Source organism: Danio aesculapii, chromosome 5 (assembly GCF_903798145.1).
Source record: "Danio aesculapii chromosome 5, fDanAes4.1, whole genome shotgun sequence".
Taxonomy (NCBI): Eukaryota; Metazoa; Chordata; class Actinopteri; order Cypriniformes; family Danionidae; genus Danio; species Danio aesculapii.
Genome location: NC_079439.1, coordinates 3,523,977 through 3,548,229, shown reverse-complemented (window position 1 = coordinate 3,548,229; position 24,253 = coordinate 3,523,977). Strand labels below are relative to the sequence as shown.

General features: G+C 35.3%; 1 protein-coding gene across 1 annotated transcript in view; it reads left to right on the top strand.

Annotated features, from left to right (window-relative positions):
- Positions 1-24,253, top strand: part of LOC130229898 (peripheral-type benzodiazepine receptor-associated protein 1) — a 262,006-nt gene that overhangs the window by 187,901 nt on the left and 49,852 nt on the right. Inside the window, exons 14-18 of the mRNA XM_056458919.1 lie at positions 4,024-4,204; positions 12,594-12,814; positions 16,691-16,797; positions 17,170-17,279; positions 21,341-22,201. Coding sequence (XP_056314894.1) covers positions 4,024-4,204; positions 12,594-12,814; positions 16,691-16,797; positions 17,170-17,279; positions 21,341-22,201 — 1,480 coding nt within the window. The remainder of the gene's footprint in view (positions 1-4,023; positions 4,205-12,593; positions 12,815-16,690; positions 16,798-17,169; positions 17,280-21,340; positions 22,202-24,253) is intronic.

Sequence of the window (24,253 nt, the reverse complement as noted above, 5' to 3'; positions counted from 1 at the left end):
ATATAGCTTACTGTAGTAAAGGCTAAAGTATACTACGGCTGAACTATCATAGTACAATGCATCGTTTGGGAAAAGAATGATGTAGTGACGAGTGTTTCCCAAAACCCGTAGTTTCTCTGTCGCAGATCCATCGTTTAAACTACATTAGTTATAACTAGAGCCAGACGAAATCTGCAGACGTTTTTTGCTATTTCTGTGCAGAATTAGTGTTAAAAATCTGCAGATTATGCTGAATTATTTTAGCCATAACTAAAAACTTAATATATGAAATAAAAAGTAATACCTTTTCAACTTTTATTTAATGTTTACAATGCAAATCCAATTAGATTCACTTATTTGGTAAACAAAGCAAGTCTCTCTTATAATATCTCTACAAAAAGACTATATGACTTTACAGACTGTATTGTAAATAAATCATGAATATTTTCATATTAGTCAATAATATCACTGTAATTAATTTAGAAACTGAATAAATATAGATTCACACACATTTACACAAGTAAATTAAGAGAATAATGATGGGCTAAAAATCTGTGGAAATCTGCGCGTGCAGATTCCGTGTGGGCCTAGTTATAACGTAAAACACCCATAATGATGCTCTAAACGAGGTGGTAACAACTTACTTAGAGTAAAAAAACATCATTTTTTTTTCCAAATTATATTGTTTTTCACCTACACACATTAAAAAAAAAACAATCCAATATTAATTTTAGTAAAAACCTGCACTAGCTTTCTATATTAATTGCATTATATATAAGCGACACATATAGGACCTATGTATGTTTCCTTTACAAATATAATTGAGAATATTCCATATTCCAATTTACAATAGGCTTATTTATTAAGAAAAAAAATTCTACTTAATATTATTATTATTATTATTATTATTATTATTATTATATTTATTATTATTATTATTGTTATTATTATTATTATTTTTGTTATTAATTTTTTATTATAATTTTTTCTTATTATTTTCTTATTATTATTATTAATTTTATTATTATCATTATCATTATTATTTTATCATTATTATTTTATTATTATTATTTTTATTATTATTATTATTAGTAATATTTATTATTTTTTTATTATTATATATTTATTATTATTATTATTATTATTATTATTATTATTATTATTTTATTATTATTATTTTTAATTATTATTTATTTATTTAATTATTATTATTTATTATTCTTTTTTTATTATTATTATTATTTTTTTTTATATTATTATTATTATTATTATTATTATTATTATTATTATTAATAATAATTTTCAGTAGCATGTTGTTTGTTTATTTATTTATTTATTTATTTATTATTTGTTTTTTTTTTAAGTCTGCTTTTAAATTTGACACATGTAAACCACTGCAGAAATGTTCTAACCAACAGCCCCATGTCTTACACTGTACAGACACATTTCTTAATAAATAACCTACTATAAATTAAAACCATTAAGGTATGCTAGGCCTGTATATTGTTTTCACAAGCTTTGGAGACATAACGTCAAATTCCGCTTTTAATTAATAGTCACCTACAGCTTTCGTCATGAGCCACGGCTGTGTTCAAAATGGCAAAAATGTTTTCAAAGTGCACTATGAGGGAAGCGCAATTGTCAATATGAAGATCGCTAAAACTGAACTGTAAACATACTTTGAAAGCAAATTACACCTAAGAAAGATGACTTTAATGCTTTGTTTTTTTTATCATTCCAAGTTTAAATGTCAGAAGGTTCTAAATGAATAGGGCATAGGGGGATAACTAGGAATAGAACACAGCCAGGAACTCTGCGTCTAACTACAGCTCTAGAGGTGTAGTTGTAAGCTAACAAGCTTGCGATGCAGTTTGCGAATGTTCGATTTGGGAAACACCAAATCAACAAATTATCTTTGTAATGACGGAACTTGCAAGCTTAGTTAGCTAATGATGGTTTTCAGAGGCCCACCCTTGATCAGACTTGTGAATTTCAATTAAAAATGTTACTGAAATATGTAATAATGGTTATATGCTTTTATTATGTTTATTAGATTAGATATCAGACATGTATTGGATAATTGAGAAGTTAAGAACTTTCTTTGGAAGCTGGCTGAAATAAAATAAGGAAGCTTTTTATTTACTTGAATTGTAAAACGTATTGTTTTATGCTTTTAGTTATGCTTAACTTTAAAAATCCTGTTTGAACAAGCCCCAAACAACTTGCTGTTTTCATTTGTTGCTTGTCAAATGATGTACACTACCTGACAAAAGTCTTGTGGTGGATCTCAGTTGTAAGCAACAGATAATAACTTGACTTCTAGTTGATCATTTAGAAAAGTGGCAGAAGGGAGATTTTTTTCCCATCTATTGGACTGCATCCCAATCATCACCAATACTGCAGAAGACCTACTGTAACCAGCATGGAGCCAAGATTCTCATAGAAATCAGTCAAGTTCGGTGAAGGAGGAATCATGGTTTGGGGTTAAATTCAGTATGGGGGCGTGCGAGAGATCTGGTGGCAACATCAGCAGCCTGAGGTATCAAGACATTTGTGCTGCCCATTACATTACAAACCACAGGAGAGGGCAAATTCTCCAGCAGGATAGCGCTCCTTCTCATACTTCAGCCTCCACATCAAAGCTCCTGAAAGCAAAGAAGGTCAAGCTGCTCCAGGATTGGCCAGCCCAGTCACCAGAGATAAACATTATTGAGCATGTCTGGGGTAAGATGAAGGAGGCATTGAAGATGAACACAAAGACTCTTGATAAACTCTGGGAATCCTGCAAGAAGGCTTTCTTTGCCATTCCAGATGACTTTATTAATCAGTGATTTGAGTCATGTCAGAGATGTATGGATGCAGTCCTCCAAGCTCATGATGGAGTCAGACACAATATTCATTCTGTTTCCACTGCAGCATGAGCACATATTCTATACTGGACATTACTGAAGGTTCAGTGATGAGACTTTTATCTAAGCAGAGTCAGACCTTACTGTCCTAATGAAATCATTAATAATCAAGGCACGATCATATTTTATTGTGCTCAAATAAGCGTCATCTAGAGGCCTTTGCCTTTCATATAAGCCACTTCTGATACCAAATGATCATCTAGAAGTCAAGTTATTACTTGCTGTTCCTAAAACTTTGATAGGCGACAAGACTTTAGTCAGGTAGTGTAGATGTTAAAGGATAAAATAGTTTTAAAATAATAATAAGACTCAAACATTTTAAATATTAATGAAAATTTAGGCACGTTGCCCTTAGAAATTGTAAAATTGTCTTCTACTAGACTTCTAAATTATAATTATTCATAGTTTCTTAATGTGTAATCAGTTATGTGATCTTCCACTTTTAGCGTTTATTTCATCATGCCGTGCTTTGATTGGCCAGTCCCACATCAGTAGTTCATCATTAGAGGCTTTTGGCTGACTAATATTTTCTGCATTTCCCATCAGAACACATGAATGTACTGTTGGAGTCAGAATTATTCGCTCTCCTGTGCATTTTCTGTTTTTATTTCTAATATTTCCCAAATGATGTTTACCAGATTCAGGAAATTTTCACAGTATTTCCTATAATATTTTTTCTTCTGGAGAAAGTCTTATTTGTTTTATTTCAGCAAGAATAAAAGCAGTTTTAAATATTTTAAAACCATTTCAAGGTCAATATTATTAGCCCCCTTAAGCAATATTAGTTTTGGATTGTCTTTAGAACAAACCATCGTTATACAATGACTTGCCTAATTACCCTAACTTTACCCTAATTACCCTAGTTAAGCCTTTAAATGTCACTTTAAGCTGAATACTAGTATCTTGAAGAATATCTAGTCTAATATTATGTGCTGTCATCATGGCAAAGATAAAATAAATCAGTTATTAGACATGAGTTATTAAAACTATTATGATTACAAATGTGTTGGAACAATTCTTCTTTCTGTTAAACAGAAATTGTGAAAATAAATGTACAGGAGGGCTGATAATTCAGGAGGGCTGTAATTTATGAATATGCATGTGTGTGTGTGTGTGTGTGTGTGTGTGTTTGCAGGCAAAAGTGCGTGAGCTGGAGGACAAATGCCGCAGTCAGAGTCAGCAGTTCGGGATGTTGTCGCAGGAGCTGGATAAATTCAGACTTCAGGCCTCGAAGATCGACCTATCAGAGGCCGCTTTACTGTGTGGCGCCACCCTGAGTCAGCTGACCAATGGGGTCGGCCTACCTGGAGACACCGGTACGATAAAACCATCATTGCGCAGATAGCACACAGAGAATGGGGGATTTTCCCATTGAGTTATTAGGAAAAATGCTTTAAATAATTGAAAATGATTGGCACTCCGGTGAAATATTTGTTCTTTTATGCTTTTATGTTGTTGTTTAGCACTTGAAATTTCATTAATATTGAAATATTATTGAAAGTTCAATAATAATACAGAGTATAATTGGTTTTGCTGTATTTGTGTTGTTCATATAAGACTCTCCAACCCCAAACATTTGAGCACTAGTTGTTTTTAGATATTTTTGGACATAATATATCATACCTAATATTTCTTGTCATAATGCATAAAGGATTTGTTTTTGACAATTCAAATTATTCCCAAATTAGATTTCAAGAGTTCCCACTTAGATATGCTTGACGTATAAAGCAGGTTTGGCATGCTGTCCCGGGAGAGAACCCTGAGCTCGGAGATATTTGAGCCCAGGGCTCCGCCCGGTCGATAAGCATATCAGGAGATCCGAGATCAGGTAGGTCTCGAGAGCTCGAAAAGGGAGGAAAAGGAGGAGATGGGGTGGAAGGGGGGATTCTTCCAAATGAAGATAGAGCAGTAGTGAGACAATGATCCATTTATAGTAAACTAGGATCACTCTGATTGGATTATTACTGATTACAGATGAGCGGCCAGACGTGCTCAATCATATCACGTGCTCCTCTCCAAATTAGTTTATGAAACTTCACTTGTCTTTAAGAGTGAGATAATGGCGGTGATTTTAGTGTCTTCAGGTTTTTAATTTGACAGTTTGATGCCATACATTTTCTTTATCTGGAGGTGAAAAATGAATCCGAAGCGCTGGATAATTCACAGAAAAAAATATATATATAATCAGTGTTGCCAGATATAGCTGATTTCTTTTCCAGCCCATAAACTGTCTAAAACTCACCCAAAAACACAAAAAACGGCCAAAATATTAGTTTAATATTTTAATTTTAGTTGATTTAAGTAGAAATTTACCTAATCCCTTTAGCTGTCATTTAACCATACAGCAACCAACACCAGTCGTCACAGAACCACAACATAACCGGATCACATCAAAACACTGCCCCTTCTTACCCATACACTGCACTTATTGTTGTGTAGATCAGTGTTTCCCAACCCTGTTCCTGAAGGCACACCAACAGTACACATTTTCAACCTCTCCCTAATCAAACACACCTGAATCAACTTATCATAACATCAGAAGAGACTCCAACACCTGAAGTTAATGGGTCAGAAAAAGGAGACATCCAAAATATGTACTGTTGGTGTGCCTCCAGGAACAGGGTTGGGAAACACTGGTGTAGATTACACTACCTATTAGAGTATGTTTTACTTTCGAAATGGGGTATTAATTCATCCCATTTGACATTTTAAATTCTTTTGAACATAATTAGGTGCTGCTCATAAATCAGACAACGCTTCTGTGTTCGTTCTCGCTGTCAATTGCAGAAACAAATGTTTGATGAAAAATTTATGCTAAACCGCTGGGAGTTAGAAACTTTAACTGCAGGCGCTGTGTGATGCACGCGAAGCAAAGCCAGATTTGAAGTTGCATATAAAATTTACGTTTCAAAACCACCTAAATTTTGTCAACCCATTTATGCCATTCTTTACCCACACAAACCGCCAATCTGGCAACACTGAATCCAAGTTTCTTTGCATTTGCTGGATTTATAAGTTGTGGGTAAAATGTAAATAGTTGTTTATTAATTTATTTTTATTTAATTTTTTAACATTTATTTATTAATTTTTAAATGATTTTTTAAAATAATTTGTTTTAATTAAATATTGTATATTTAACTAATATTGTAAATTGAATTAATAAGTTTCACCTCTAGTTATTCCACATAATGTTGATTTTTTTTTAATTATAGTTATAATGTTGATAACTTCTCTTCTGAAGTTGTAGTTCTCACACTGCTATTGTGTTTTTAAACAAAAATAAAATGCTTTAATTAACATTTTTAAACATATCCATTGAAAAAACAATAATTTCAATAATATTACAGGGTTTTACTGTTTTTGCTGTGTTAATCCTCCTGTAAATTCAGTCATAGTGGACTCAAGCAAGACTCGCCAACCCCAAACACTAGTTGTTTTCAGATATTTTTGGTATTTTAGATATTTAATATTTAATTTTTTTAGATTATATTCTTATCTGCGTTTCTTGAGGTGAAAATTGAATCCGCAGTGCTGGATAATTCACAGAAAAAACTACATACAAGTTTCTGTGCATTTCCTGAATTCATTAGGTGTGGGTACATTTGTTTATTCATTTATTTTTAGTTAATTTGTTTAATTATTTATTAATTATTATTATTATTAATTATTATTATTTTGAATTATTTTTAAAGTTCATTTATTCTTAGAATTATTTGTTTCAATTAAATATTATATTTGTCGTTAATCATTTTAATTCCTTAATTAGTTTACTTTTTTTTTAATATTGTATGTCTTTACACGAAAATTGGTCAGAATATCAAATGGTTTCCTTACCAAGTTACACTACTAGTTATTGCACGAAATATAAGCTGTAGTTATCACACTGCTGTTGTGTTTTTAAACAAAAAGAAATTGCTTTAATTAACATTTTTAAACATATCACGTAAAAAATAATAATGAATCAATAATGTAACTAGTTTAATCTAAAACATTCAGTCTTGGTGGACTCAAGCAAGACTCACCAAACTTTTGAACACTAGATGTTTTTAGATATTTTTGGAAATAATATTTCTTGTCAGTGCATTTTGGCTTTTTTGGCAATTGAGATTATGCCCAAAAGACATTTTCTTGCCGTCTTTGAGAGTGTGAGAATTCCAGGGGTGATTTTTCAGCCTGGCGACTTGAGGGTTTGGAGTGCTGCCTAAGTATGTGTGGATAAGTAGATTCCGTCTGCATTATCCCCTCTTTTTCCAGGCACAAATGCCTCATGGGAAGACATCGCGTTCTGGAGTTTGGAGGGTAATGAAGCCCTCTGTGACGCCTCTGAGCCTGGTACATTTCTTCTAGTGTCTGAATGCATGAATAACACATGGACTGTGACTGTGTATGCTCACATCCATGAGGAATATAAGATCAGGTCCTGAGCTGGAGGCTGTGATGATATACACTGTCTGTCCATCATACCGCCCAGCGCTATCCTGAAGCACTAAAAATATGGGGTTAAATTTGTGACACAATTTGTGTGCAAAAAACATGTATGCAATCATGTTTGCCCAATGGCTTGAACATGTGTTAACACTTTTACACACAATAGATCATGTTTTTTAGCGTGCACAATGCCTTGTTGAGCATGCATTAACACTTACAATAGATCATGTTTTTGAGCGTGCACAATGGCTTGTTGAGCATGTGTTAACACTTTTACACACAATAGATCATGTTTTGAACATGCACAATGCCTTGTTGAGCATGCATTAACACTTTTAAACACTAAAGAACATGTTTTGAGTGTGCGATAAACTATTGTGCATGCTCAAAACACTATCTTCCAAGGCATGTTGCATGCTCAAAACAGAATTGTGTTTATTTTGCACACAGAATTGTGTCACAAATCTAACCTCATATAAACACACCATGTTCGGCTGGTAATGGTTGTAAATCTTGCTTTGGGTTTGTTTTTAACACATTATTGGTGGCTCATTGCATGTCTGTCAGCTTTGTGAGGAGGTGATTGGCTGCTTTATTTTGATGGACCAATTAGAATTCACCATGTCAGCTGTTATGTTTGCCTGTTTAATATTTTTTGTTGCTATGTTTGGAATGGCAATCTTATTTAGCATTTGTTGATATGTATTCTGTGCAGAAGTTGCTTTATTTACACATGAAATACCTAACGTTGAACAGTTTTTAAATGGATGTTAGCAGAGGCAGCAGGTGGATGGAAGTACATCAGTAGCTAAATTCATTTTGAAATGTAATAAGCAAAAAACGCCAATGCAATATGTAAATATTGTATTATAAAAGTATTTTTTTACTATTTTAATTAGCATTCTCTATGATATGCAAAATTTGGAGCAAAATAACAGCATTTTTAATTAAATGATATCATTTACATTTACAAAATGTCAGTTACATACTAATTCAAATGCATTTTAATAAGTTGTTTAATTAAATTGAAAGTGTATTCCTCAAATTGAGCTGATGTGTGTAATGCACAAGTGGAAATGGTTGCAAAATTATCATTTAATTGTTTGTTGCATACTCCCATGAAGACTCACGCTTTGGAAATGCACTGTAGGATTGTATTTTCGTAGCAACAGCAGGGGACATTTGGGTAGCAAAACCCAGTGAGTATTTCAAAATGCATTCTGAACCAAAGGGATAGCAAAAATACAGTACAATGGTGAGTTAGATGTATTCTCACACTTAAAGGGGACCTATTATGTAAAAATCACTTTTATATGGGATCTGAACAGTTGTGTGGCAGCAGTGAGTAAATATAACCAGCCTCTAATGGAAAACATTGATTATTTGTATATTGTTTATAATCAGACTTGATCTAAACAGTCTGCTGAAACACTTTGATTGACATTTTCCCTTTGTACGTGTCATCTGAGGGGGAAAGCACTAGTGCCCGCCTCTCCTCATTAGCATAAACAGCAGCCCTGAGTGAGAAGCAGCCGTCTGTCCATTAGCCATTAGAGTGTTTGAGCTGCTGAAGATAATGTCAGCATAGACTAAAAGGATTATAGATGTGGAGTTTTAGATGACGCACAAATGAACAGCGACGGGAGTCTCCATAGTGACAGAAGCATGAAGCACACACCGACACTGAAGCACACACGCACACCTGACCAGCACTGATAACACTAGTCCTGTTTTCAATCTGCCACTATGCTGACACATGGGGATTTGTAGCTCCGCCCTCTTTTAAAAAGAGCACAATCTCATTTGAATTTAAAGCGACAGTCACCAAAACGCCACAATTAGAATCAAAGCCTAAAAGGGGGAAGTTTGAGAGAGTTAGAAAACATTATCTGTGTGCTATTTTGAGCTGAAACGTCGAAGAGGTTTTGAAAATGCATTCTGGTGATGGCTGGTTCACGAACACAAAATCATATAACAAGTTCAGGTGAAGGTCAGACACTATACTGCTAAGGAATCGCCAATTTTAACCTGTTATTGACCGATGTGTCATACAAAGAAGAGCCGGAGTCAGAGATTCAATTTACAAAAAAAAGCTTACTGAAGATAGTTTGCAGAGGATTGTCAGCAGAAGCCAACTTCAACATTTGCACACAGTACATAGGCTGCTCTGCTTACAATCTCCAATCAACAACAGTGGGGTATACGCACATAGACTTTTAATTTCAGCCATCTTCAGCGTTTCAGAACTGTCTTTCCATTATAAAATTGCCATGTTTAAGGTCTGATTTCTTTAAAAATCAGTAATCTTCAATTCCTGATTGATATGCAATATAAAGTGGGTCTCAGACCGGACAAGAAGCACTGCATTAAAGGGCCATGAAACCCCCCTGTTTCAGCAGGGTTTTTTCACAACTCTATGGAAAAAGTCAGGAAAGTGGGCGTGTCCTGCTCTGTTTAGGGGGGAGTGTCGAAGGAGGGAAAGAGGGAAGGTCTGTAAAAATTTGCATAAAAATGGGAGTGTCGGTTTTCACAGAGGCCAAACAAACACACAGACGCAGGGGAGAAAGACAGTGACTGTGTTTACATGGACATCAGTAATCAAATTGGTTGACAAATTATTAAATGTTGGACTTTAACTGCAGTTTGGCTCTTTCATTCAGGAATTTCATTCATGCCCCTCTTGACAAACAAGATATTTAATTCGAGGAACTGCTCTAAGCCTGTATTTTTTATGCAATGTTTGATACCGCACGGCGAATGAGAGAAAAAACCCTCTGCATTTCTCAGTAACTTTGATGCACTCGTTAGGTAGCGTCAGAAAGCCGTGTTATTCCTGTCAAAATGCGGCGAAAATCCTACACGACGGAAATAGTTTGATTGTGGTGTTTACATGTTTACACTCGGAGAGCAGCATTTACAGCAGATTTTTCAGTCCATAATATTGTAGTGATATTAACCTACTGTAAACTTTAGTAACTTAGAAATCATTTGACTAAGGTCTGTCTTTAAACACTGAAAGAGTACTGCTGATGACAAGAACTAACTTTACCATCTGAATAAACAAACAAAGACCACTGATCGCTTACCAAATCTGTAGAGACCGGACAATCAACACCAACTGGAGCCGCGTCTTTATTAAAAGGAGACGAGCAGCAAATCTGGATTTCACCATTTCCAGATGAGAAAAGCTCTCGGGTAAATAATGTTCCTTAAGACATGTATTTCTGCCATGTGTCACATGCACTGTAATTCACACGTGAGTCCAGCTGCGCTCTCATAGTGGGAAAATGAAAACAAAACCTTCACTTCAGTAAATTATAAAAGCAACACTGCACACTTGTTTTGGCAACACAACGTGGCGTCTCTCTGCCGTCTGAACTCTGTAACAAGTAAAAACAGTCTTCAAAGCTATCATGCATATTAATGAAGTTGCACCGCATACACAATAGAGCCCGCTGATTGCGTTGAACCAAGTCTTTCTCATAAATGAATGCTGCACACTCAGAGACGTCATAAGGTACTCCCAGGTACAGACGTCCAGTCTACAAGCTGGAATACACGCTAAGATCTCATAGCCGTGACGCAGCTTCAAAAATTAGTTTCAAACCGGAAGAACGAATTTGCTCGAAATAGCGCAAAAACAACCAGTTTTCACTTTTTAGTGACATATATGTGTCCTAATAGTGTTTATAGCAGTGTGGGACACATATATGACTGTCAACAGCTCAAACAATGTGTTTTGGTGTTTCGTGACCCTTTAAATTACATATCCCCTCGCTATGTCTTTAAAACATTTTACCAAAGTATTTTCAATGCAGTTTCTGCACTCGCCTGCTGATTCTGACGGTGCTAGGGGTTACACGTCTTCTCCTTTTACGCTTGAACAACTATATAAATGCTGAAGTCTATTTAACTGAATGTATTGTAATTACAACATCGGTGCTGTCAAAGAAACCTAATGAAATTGAAAATACAGGGCTCTTGAAAAGTATTAGAAGTTGATAAATCAATGTAGAGAAATTTAAAGCCCTTAAAAGTATTGAAAAGTCTTAAGTGCTTTTTTGCAGGGTATTATATTTGATATCATTTGTGATTATGCAATGTATGGTGTATGCTGAAGTTTGTGTAGTTTATGAAATCAGTGCAATTCTACTAGATTTGACATCATGCTGCAGTAACTGAGGCAGCACCATTATTTCTGCAGCTCTATAGGCTCTATATAACTAACTAGATTTAATAGATTTTTATTCAGTATATGAATAACGTTATAGTTTTGGATTCGTTTCTTACATTAGCGTTAAAATGTATGGAAAGAGTCTTAAAAAAGGTCTTAATGTATTGAATTCCACTCTGATTGCTGTATATACTCTGAAGTAGTCACATAAAGCTTTCACTGGAAGTTTATCATTGGATGAACAGCACATACCCCATTATATTCTCACATAACGTCATTAACTGTGTCATATATACAGGCGTTTTCACCTGATTGGTTAAAACACAGACTTGTATATATGTGTGCATGATTCTGAACAATATCTTTCAACGATTACTCAAGCATACAAAAATTAGACAGCCACTAGGTAACTCTGAGCTGACCCCAGACCTGTGAAAATGATCCACAAATGACTAGAACACACACACAAAGTACAATCTGTTTTATACTCGAGGCTGTTTCTTGTACTCTCAGCCATCTTATCAAAACATCAAAACTGGCAGCTTGATAATACACACAAAGTCCATCTTGCATGTAAAGGAATTCACTTAAAAAGAATGAACATATGACATGGCAAATAACTCAGGAAACAGTTGTTTCCAATCCACCAAGAGTCCAATTCTGCTTAAGAGGTCTCCATGACCTCTGACCTGGCTTGGTAGATCCTGAGTAAACCAATCATTTGGCATATAGAAAAAGCAATGACTCGCAAATTATTTCAGTTTTACTCTGAAGAGGGATGACACTGAGGGCATCATATAATCTAGATCCTTAAACATTCAACTTTATTAATACGTGTATGTCCATCCTGGAGCAGACATCCATCAGAAAATCCACGCCTTCAATACTATAATCTCATATTGACCAGGGTCGTGACCTTTATGCAAACAGCTGGATTTCCGTCATCCACTCCTGATGTTCACCTGTCACAGACACACATGCATGTAAACTGCAGCTTATACACAAATTACTGAGGTCATGCCCTTTCCATATGAGCTCTAATCTATAGGTCTGCATGCGTATGTCTTTAAGCTGTATTAAATGAGTTGTTTTTGTGCTGTTAGATGTGGCTGCGGTCTTACGGACGGGCTCTACTCCACACGCAGCTGAACTGACCCGTCCCGAACGCTCACCGGTCATTAAACATCGAGAACTACCCTCTATCGGTGTGAAGTCCGGCTCCACGTCCAGCCCGACGCCACCCAGATCTGAACAAACACATCTGTCCCCGAAATCTGCAGCATCACAGCCGGCCAGCCCCCGCAAGAGCAGCCCCACACATGAGGTCAGAGACTATGCTGCAATACTCACTACATATATATATATATATATATATATATATATATATATATATATATATATATATATATATATATATATATATATATATACACACAGTTGAACTCAAAATTATTAGCCCCCTGAATTATTAGCCCCCTGTTGGTTTTTTCCCCCAATTTGTGTTTAACAGAGAGCAGATTTCCTCAACACATTTCTAATCATAATAGTTTTAATAACTCATCTCTAATAACTGATTTATTTTATCTTTGTCATGATGACAGTAAATAATATTAGACTAGATATTCTTCAAGACTCTTCTATACAGCTTAAAGTGACATTTAAAGGCTTAACTAGGTTAATTAGGTTAACTAGGCAGGTTAGGGTAATTAGGCAAGTTATTGTATAACGATGGTTTGTTCTGTAGACTATCGAAAACAAAATATATCTTAAAGGGGCTAATAATATTGACCTTATAATGGTTCATAAAAAATTAAAAACTGCTTTTATTCAAGCTGAAATAAAACAAATAAGACTTTCTCCAGAAGAAAAAAATATTACCAGGTATACTGTGAAATTTTCCCTGCTCTGTTAAGCATAATTTGGGAAATATTTAAAAAAGAAAACAAAAATGAAAGGGGGGCTAATAATTCTGACTTCAACTGTGTATATATATATATATATATATATATATATATATATATATATATATATATATATATATATATATATATATATATATATATATATATATATATACACACAAGAGTTCTGTCTGATTCTCTAATCTGATTGGCTGATAGCCGTGCAATATTCAGCAATAACAGCAATCCTACAGCCTCTTCAACCTTGTGTATTACTCCACCCACTAGGCATGGGCTGGTATATTATTCTGACAGTATGATTACCTTGGATTATAATATCAAGGTTTCACAGTATTGTGATTACTGCCCTGAAATATATTCTTTTTAAATGTCTGGGCAAAAAACTAAAACTTTTTTCCCGTTTAAACACAATATTTTCACAATATATATTTTGTTTTGAGAAACATTTCAACAATTTTGGAGTTTAATTCTACCTGAGGATCTGAAACCCACAATCAATTTGTACATAAATGAAACATGGCAAAGGGAATGGGACAACTGCATAAATAATAAATTACATGAAATTAACCTGAAAATAAATGAAAGACAATTTGTAGATTATAATTTCGAGACCAGGCATGATCAGACGGTCTATACTAGATGTTGAATTGGACATTGTAGGTTGACACATTTATATTTATTGAATAATGAAGAATCGCCTAAATGTAATTACTGCCAGACTGCTCTTACCATCAAACATCTTTTGTTGGAATGTGGATGTTTAAATTTCATTAGGCAAAATTTTTATACTGAGAGTAGTTTGATGGACATTTTTAATAAGGTACCACCAGGAAGAGTTTTACATTATTTATCAAAAGTTGAACTGAAAAATCATATTTAACTTTGAATACATTTTTGTGTATTTATATTTTATATAATTGTCTGAGTAACTTTTTTAGTGTAATACGAATTTGTTTTATTATGTAATATTTTATATATATCCATTTTTTCTAACAAAATAGCCATAAGTTACTGATGTGGCAATAAATAATAAATAAATTAAAATAATTTTGGAGCATTTGAAACATGTCAGGCTAAATAAATCAAATGAATCATTGACTTTTGCGGTCTTCATTAGTTTCAAAAACACTGACTTTTTTACAATTTAAAATGGCATCTTTGGAGATCTTTCCTGCTGGAGATACTGTCGTTCTAAAAAAAAAAAACGTACATTTTTTTGTTTTATATATACCGTAGGAATGGTATAACAGACATTTTGATTGATTTAAAATTTTGACTTTTCCAAACCGCGGTATACCTTGAAAACGGCTATCATCCCATGCCTACTGCCCACATAGTGACAGCAGATCAATAAACTTACTACAGTTTGACTTGTATTGCTGCTTTTGGACAACATAATGTTCTTTTAAGGCTTTTTAGTGAAGAACGTAGTTGTTTAGATTGCAACATTGCAGTTTATTTATAAGCGTAGTGCCTATTTTAAATACTTATAATTTTGGAGAATTAGTGCATTGGTTCCATTAGCTTGTCATTGAGCAAAGCAAAGATTGTTGACGTTCTGCCACAAGATGGCGACAGAGACCGCGTAATAAGTCCTTAGAGGAGAAAAATTTCAAACTACATTATTAAACAGGTAAGTGACACTAAGTCGATCTCTCTTTTGTATGTTGTAGTGCTGTATTTGTATTCTAGTAATTTATTGTTTGCTTTGCTTTGGCTTTTTCGGGGTTAATTATTGTGATCTCCTGATTGCAACAGAGAAATACTGGGAAATATGTGTAGACTGATGGCATTTCATGCTGTTCAGCCTTATAATCTTAAAGTGTGAGCAAAATCACCTGTTTTGTCATCACTTTAGACATTACGCTAGAGAATCATTCAAACACTAGCTCTAAAGTGATGTTGGTGAATGAGCAACGATTTCTGCTGTTCTGACGTCAGCTGCAGATGTGAATGAATGGCGGAAGAAAGTAGTTCCTCATACAAAAGGGTTTTGAGACTCTTGGTGTTTGATTTTTATGTTTTATTTACACGATTATGCCGTCGAACTGTTGTATAAACGCAATATCACAACTTTTAACCTTGAAAAGTATTAAAAAAATAGACTTTTATGAACAATTTAATATTGTAAGGTGTAATATTGTCTGTGTTGGTGTTGTAAATAACACTACAGAAACCTTGTAATAAACTGCAGCACATTTGATCTTATATTACCAACTTATTTCTCTAGAAATTATTTCTTCGCATACATTATATTATTTTTTAAACTACTAAAATGTCAATAAAAGTCACTTTTAAATTAAATTTCCCATAATGCAATTCACAACAGTAAATAAATGGAAAACACAAAATATGGGAACTGTTAATGAGCAGATAGTATTTACAGTCCAGTATAAGATACTGTACATTTATTATACTGATTATATACTGATTCACACTGGAGCCTGCAGTTTTTTCTTTACAGCCACCAGAACTTCATACGTGTGTTAAAAGGCTATTTTCACTGTACATTGTTGTGTGTGACATCATCTGGGTCAGTGTTTCCCAACCCTGTTCCTGAAGGCACACCAACAGTACACATCTTCAGCCCCTTCATATTCAAACACACCTGAATCAACTCATTAGAACAATAGAAGAAACTCCTCAACCTAAAATGAGTAGGTCAGATGATGGAGACATCTAAAATATGTACTGCTGGTGTGCCTCCAGGAGCAGGTTTGGAAAACACTGATCTTTCTGGGTTAAATCTCATGAATGGCGTCTCTGAGTTTACCTTGCAGTGTTTCTCTGAGGTTGAGCTGTAAAGTTGAATAACTGTTCTCAGGTCAGAGTGCAGAGGCTCTGAGAGCACGTGCAGCGCTCTAAAGCTGATATTCACTCAGATAATCTGGATTATGAAGGTTGTAGTAGTTGTAAGTGATTATCCATAAAAGGTTTTACCCTTGAGCTATAAATACTGCCTGCATGGCTCCATTTACTTCTCACTGCATCACTATATTTAGAGGATATCAGCCGCTGACTCGGCACTTTTACTAAATGACACATCTCTTGTTATTATTGTTCCCCCTTTACACTACCTGACAAAAGTCTTGTCGCCTGTCCAAGATTTAGGAACAGCAAATAATAACTTGACTTCTAGTTCAGATCAGAAGTGTATCAGAAGTAACCATCAGAAGTGGCTTATATGAAAGGCAAAGGCCTCTGTGGTTGAGGTCAAAAAAATATTAGTGATGCTGTTATAAATTCATGCCACATTTGTGTGTGTGTGTGTGTTTCAGGTGGACACTGCCAGTGAAGTTGAGGAGCTGGATATTGACGTTTCTCCAGCGCCGTATTCAGTCAGTAAAGCAGCAGCCAAACTCCAGGTCTTCATCGCACGTTACAGGTCAACACCATTGGATTTATTTGACATGGAAATCACAATTACACTGGACAAACCATATGCATTTAAGTGTTACAGCAGACTTGCTCAGTTTCAACACCTCTCCAAGAGAGGCTTCACATATATATGACATATAAATGCTTGTATAATAAATATATATTTATATATATAAAATTTCAAATACATCATAAAAGTAATAATAATGTAATATTCAGAAAAATACATATACACAGCATTAAACGTTACTTATTGATCTGTTAATAAATCGTTTTTTTAGAGGAAATCAGCCTCTGACTTGCAGAGACTACTGTATTATTCATGTTAAACTGGGATATGTGTTTGAAATGTGGAGCTGTGTCTGATTTGTGAATGCAGTTACAACCCTTATGATGGTCCTAATGATAACCCGGAGGTAGAGCTGCCGCTCACAGCAGGAGAGTACATTTATGTCTATGGAGACATGGATGATGATGGATTCTATGAGGGTGAGAAGTTTTAATATTTTTTATCACAGCTGAAAACATGCATCAATGCAAAATATACAATAAAAAATGTACTTTTTTTTTTCTAAATAATTAGAATTTTCCATAAACAACAATTATCCTAAATCTTTCTCATTACACGGCAAAAAAATACTTTTCTTACAATATCTTGTTTCTCAGCCAAATTAGCTCTTGTTTCTCAGCTCTTAAACCAAGAAATATTTTCTTGACAAGCAAAAATATTTACTTTTAAAATGATATTTTCAGAAATATTATAAAAAAAGTGAGTTTTTTTCCTTAAAAAAGACAGTAAACTAACTTATAATAATAATAATAATAATAATAATAATAATAATAATAATAATAATATTTACAGGAAAATAAGCTGTCAGTGGGGTAAGCAAAATACTATTATTTCAAAGCAAAAACAAATAAATTTTACTCACCCCATAGGCAGATTATTTAGCTTGTTTTAAGGAAAATCTCACTTCATTTTGACTTCATATTTCTGAAATTATTACAATATTTTTACCTGGCTGAAACAGTGGTTCCCAAAGTGGGGGTCGCTTGGTGATCTCATATATGTTATTAAACTATTAGAATTCCCATATTTTATCCATAACCTACAGAAGATAAAATAGTATTTATTAGTTACATAAAAAAGCTATATGGAAATAAAAAAACCATCAGCCTTTCATTTTTTCCTATTGGATTGCAACCCCTGGGTTGTTTACATTATATTAATGACACTGCAATAGAGTCAGATGCAGCAGATTGATTTTACAGCACCATGTTAAACTTTAAACTCTATACACTCACGTACATTAAAAATAAAGGCCACAACTGAACATGAAGGATGATCTCCAAATCAAAGTCTCCTAAACAAATCAATAATGAATATAAAAAAATGATATGGTTGTTAGACTGTTGCACCTTTTTGTTTATTTAGTTCCTATTGGTGTGTGTGCACGTTGTGTGCAATGTTTGTATGTTTGTACGTTTATAACCTCCTCCGAGGACAGTGGGGGTCATGAGTCTGTGATATTGTTATTTTGGGGTCGCGAGTCACTGGAATTGTTATTTTGGGAGAACGTTTGAGAACCCTTAGTCTAGAACAGTGTTTCCCAACCCTGTTCCTGGAGGCACACCAACAGTACATATTTTGTATGTCTCCCTTACCTGACCCATTTGTGTCAGTTTTTGGGTTCTTTTCTAATGTTCTGCTGAGTTGATTCAGGTGTGTTTGATTAGGGAGAGGTTGAACATGTGTACTGTTGGTGTGCCTTCAGGAACAGGGTTGGGAAACACTGCTCTAGAAAATGCTTCTTGATTTTAGAACTTTTAGATATTCGAAACTCAGTTTTAGGGCTAATAATGATATCTTTTTTTAGCATTTGTGATTTGCCGTTCCTGCAATTAATGTTTATTTATTAAATACATTATTATTATTATTATTACTGTTACTAACATTATGATAGCACACTTTGCTTATAAAATATACAAATCTGATATAATTTCTAAAAATCTAGTTTCTAGTTTAACTTTTAACAACACAACACCACCATCAGTGTTGCCAACTTAGCAATTTTGTTGCTAGATTTAGCAACATTTCATACTACCCTAGCAACATTATTTTTGCCAAAAAGCATCTAGCAAGAAATTTAGCAATTTTTAAAATTAATTTGGCTAATTTTAGCAACTTTTAAAAGTGACTGAAATCCACAAAAGCAGTAGTGACTGCAGGCTGAACTAAGTCAAGCGATTAATAAAAGGCTATATTCTCAATAAATGGCAAACCGAATGGAATCAGTGCCCATATATTAAACTTTTTGAAATTCAGCCAGAAATAGGAAGAAAATCTAATTTATTTTTTAAGTCAAGACATGTTGAGATTGTTTATACAAGATGCCGCATTGAACACACGAGACTCACACATGAACATTTACTGAAAGGAGAAGAACCACCAAAATGTCAATATTGCAACAGAAACCAAACTGTTCAACATGTTCTTGTGGATGCCCCATTTTTAATGTTATTAGACAACAATTTTTATCTGGACAGACTTTAAATGAAATATATTTAGATGTGAATCTAAAATTGTAACATTTTTATCAAAAGGAAACCTTAAAAAACTGTTTTAGATTTTTATCTTATATATTATCATTTTTATTTATGCATTTTACCTTGTATATTATTTATTGCTGTTGATTGCTTTTAATTGTTAGAATATTTTTATAATTATAGAAAATTGGTATTTATAAAACGTGTTAAAATTGATCTATTTTTATTTTTTGCCATGACATAGCCATAGAAGCTGAAATGGCAATAAAATTAAAACTCTCTCTCACACTAAGTCAAGTGCAGCTCCATAAGCTCTAAATAGCCAGGCACAGAAGCTGTGATAGCACCAAAAAGTATGTTCCTGCACAACTGGAGAGACTAGAATGCATTTCTAGGTCCCTCAGCCTTTTTAGGACCCTGTTGCTCCTGATTTGTGCAGTAGGGTGTGATCGGGTTTAAGGCTGACGCTGCATCGCGGACCTCCGCTGACTGTATGCACACCTCACGAAACGGACGAGGCTTTTATACTTGCCGCATTCACCGTTTTGATATTCTTGAAAGTGACGGGGTGGTCAAAAGAAACCCACTGTAAAGTCAGACGGATAAACAGAGGTAGAAAGTTTCCAGAACTACGTCACATCATTAATATCATTCAATATTTTTAAACTAATCATTTTTATCGTTTTTATAAATTATTTTAATGATTATCAGGATTTTAATAACTGTTCAATATTATTTTTTTTTTATCAAACTTTGATCCATCACTTGCTTTTGTTCATATCTCGGACAGTTCTACCTATTATAGTTTATTAAAATATTAATGACAACAGAACATGAGTTGCTCTACAAATATATTTTTAATATGGCAAGAATAAAAGCCAAAAATGTACACTTACTACAAATACTGATTTCTTTATTTTAGATTTAGCCCATTTCACAGTTCACACATTACTGTCTGGCTAGTTTCTGTCCTTTACTTATGCTAAAAAGGCAATAATGGTCCAACATTCCTGACCATTATCACATATAAAGCCTAGAAAAACAGGGCCTACAGTATACTGTAAACTGATAGATTCACATAATCCTTTCCAGTTATCAAAGAAATAATTTAAGTTTATTTTAGTTTTGTAATTATTAAATTGTTTTTAAAGTTAAATACATCAGTGTAAAACCTGTGAGTGGAGGAAAAACATTCTGTAATTGTGTACCTGTGTCTCCACTTTTGCCATGCTCTCTATTGGCTTTAACAAACTCATCCCTCAAGTATTTCCAAACTTTCCTTCTTTCCCAGGGCTGATCTAGCCAAGAATTATTGGTCATCTAGTTATCTCTATGATCACGGAGGATACAGTCGTACCTGTTTTAGCCAAAATCTCTTTAAAGTGTTTCACATTCAACTTAAATCAAACACGGCACCGTGCGAACTGTTCGCTCAAGTCTCAAAAAAAGAGTGTGCTCTGCAGAAATCATGTCGCGCGAATCTCTGCAAACACAGCGATGATGTTACATTCGCCGTGCGCACTCAAGCAAACTAGCGGACGCGTCGAGTATAAACCAGGCTTTAGGGGTAGGCCCATAATAAGAAGTCCAAGAAATGAAATCCTGAAACTGCAGCCTCTCTGGTTGTGCAGGAACACCAGCGATACCAGTGATACCAGCAACAGCAGAAGCACACTTTGCATAAAACTGTTCATTTGCTGATACCTTGTCGTTAACATGTATAATTATTGTTTAGTTATGCGCACCAATTCTAGAGTTCTACATATTTCAGTTGATGTTTTTGCTGAGATGGCCAGTCATTTGCAAAACTTATTGTGTATATTATATAAAGATGCAGTTTTAAGTGTTGATTACATAATGCTGTCATCATGCAATGACATCACATTGTCATTTAGCAACTAAAACCCTTCCGCCTTTAGCAACTTCCTCTGAAATTTAGTTTATAACAGTGATCACAATACCACACTTGTCATGCTAAAAAGCACTCTCTCTAACCTCCGCAGGTGAGCTGATGGACGGCAGAAGAGGTCTCGTTCCCTCAAACTTCGTTGAGCGCGTATCCGATGATGATTTCATGAGCTCGCACCTGCACCAGGCTGGCGAAGCTTCCCATAATTCCCTCCAGGAGAGCAGTTTCCATAGCAGCAGCGATCGGTTGCATCAGCACCACCTACGATTCGCCCACAGCACCTCCGACAGGACGGACACCTCCACTACAGCATCAGCATCAGCTCCCAAATCCCAAATCCCGCTCACAAACGGCCTGGATCTAGATCTAGAGGAGGTCGGGGTGGACACTGTGCCTTACCCCCGAAAACTAACGCTAATCAAACAGCTAGCTAAAAGCATCATCATTGGCTGGGAGTGTCCGCTAGTTCCAGCCGGATGGGGATCAGTGTTTAGCTATAACGTCTACGTGGATCACGAGCTGCGGATCAACGTGCCATTCGGTACCCAAACGAAGGCGGTATTGGAACGGCTGGATTTGGCGAAGAAGTCATATCGGATTGCGGTGCAGTGTCTGACGGAGCATGGAAACTCGGATCAGATGCGCTGCTGTATGCTGGTCGGACGAGACGTGTGTGTGGCGCCCAATAACCTGCGTGTTGAGCGCGTGACGGCTACCTCCGCTAGCCTGACCTGGCTGCCTAGCAACAGTAACTACGTGCACATCGTGTCTTTGAATGAGGAGGAGTGTGAGCTGGTCAAGGCGGGATGCTACTCTCTGTGCCTCAGTAATCTGACTCCCAGCATGCATTACAGTGTTAAAGTGGAGGCTCGGCCGCACCGCACCGCATGGGAGCTGCCGCCCGAGTGCCGAGAACGAAAAACCGCACTGACCTCTTTCACGACGCTGACCGCAGGTGAGGATATTATAATAAGTCATTCATTCATTTATTTTCTTTTAGGCTTAGTCCCTTTATTAACCTAGGGTCACCACAGCGGAATGAACCGCCAACTTATCCAGCATATGTTTTACGCAGCGGATGCTCTTCCAGCTGCAACCCATCTCTGGGAAACACCAATACACATACACTAGACAGTTTAGCCTACCCAATTCCCCAATTTGGATTGCGGGGGAAACCGGAGCATCCGGAGGAAACCCACGTCAACACAGGGAGAACATACAAACTCCACACAGAAATGCCAACTGGCCCAGCCGAGACTTGAACCAGCAACCTTCTTGCTGTGAGGCGAACATGCTACCCACTGCGCCACTGCATTGTATGTTATCATAATATTATTATAAAATAGTTAGCAGTTTTTTAAATTAGGTTTTAAATCTGCTTCACATTTACATTTATTGTTTGTGTTTTACAGTTTTCCTCAGGGGCTTTGGTGCATTTCTCACTAAACTATTTACATTTGCACAACAGTTAAATGCATTTCTCTGAACAGTTAGTCATCTGTGCACATCATAGTAGCAGTTCCTCATACTATCTAACCAATTGCGAATGTATTTGAACATGCATCAGTTGCTTTCATACAACTCTCTGCTGTTTTATAACATTATTATTAGCTTATGTCATGTCAGTCAAAATGAACCAAACTTGTGAATGCTGAATAGTCATTCCATATTAAACTAACAGTCCTCATTTCATTACTTGAGTCATTACATACAAACATGTTGAACTAGCTGTCAAAATCTGTCAAGCTAATTTGAAAGAAATTTTTAAATCTTTTATTTCCTGAAAATGTCTTTTAAATTGAGCAATGTCATGAATGAGTTACAGACCTATATACTGTACAGTTGAAGACTGAACATTTCTAATCATGATAGTTTTAATAACTCATTTCTAATAGCTGATTTATTTTATCTTTGCCATGATGACTGTAAGTGGTGCAGTAGGTAATGCTGTCGCCTCACAGCAAGAAGGTCGATGGTTCGAGCCTTGGCTGGGTCAGTTGGCGTTTCTGTGTGGAGTTTGCATGTTCTCCCTGCGTTCTCGTGGGTTTCCTCCGGGTGCTCCGGTTTCCCCCACAGTCCAAAGACATGCGCTATAGGGGAATTGGGAACGCTAAATTGTCCGTAGTGTGTGAGTGTGTATGGATGTTTCCCAGAGATGGGTTGTGGCTGGAAGGGCATCCGCTGTGTAAAACTTGCTGGATAAGTTGGCGGTTCATTCCGCTGTGGCAACCTCGGATTAATAAAGGGACTAAGCCGAAAAGAAAATGAATGAATGAATGAATGAATGACAAACCATAATATTAGACTAGATATTCTTCAAGACACTTCTATACAGCTTAAAGTGACATTTAAAGGCTTATTAAGGTTAATTAGGTTAACTAGGCAGGTTAGGGTAATTAGGCAAGTTATTGTATAATGATGGTTTGTTCTGTAGACTATCGAAAAAACTATTGCTTAAAGGAGCTAATAATATTGACCTTAAAATGGTTCATAAAAAATTAAAAACTGCTTTTATTGTAGCCAAAATAAAACAAATAAGACTTTCTCCAGAAGAAAAAATATTATCAGACATACTGTGAAAATTTCTTTACGCTGGTACTCATCATTTGGGAAATATTTAAAAAAAGAAAAAAAAAAATCAAAGGGGGGTTAATAATTCTGACTTCAGCTGTATGTAGCATGGTACATATGACATATTGGATTCCTCTGCGTACCACTAGAAGGAAACCCGTGTACCACTAGTGGTGCATGTACCACAGTTTGAGAACCACTGATCTGGTGGGTCTCTGTCATCTTTAATGTGTGTGTTCATGAAATCAGTAGGCGTGACTTTGGACGGCAGGGGAGGGAGATATGTGTCAAAGATATTATGCTAACGCAAAGCATTTATGCAGATCACCTACTGCACCTTTAACCATTGTGTAGGGTTCAAATTGACTGCCCTTTGGTTATGTTGGGGGCTGTTTTTGCTCCATTGACTTCCATTATAATCAATCAAATTTTTGTT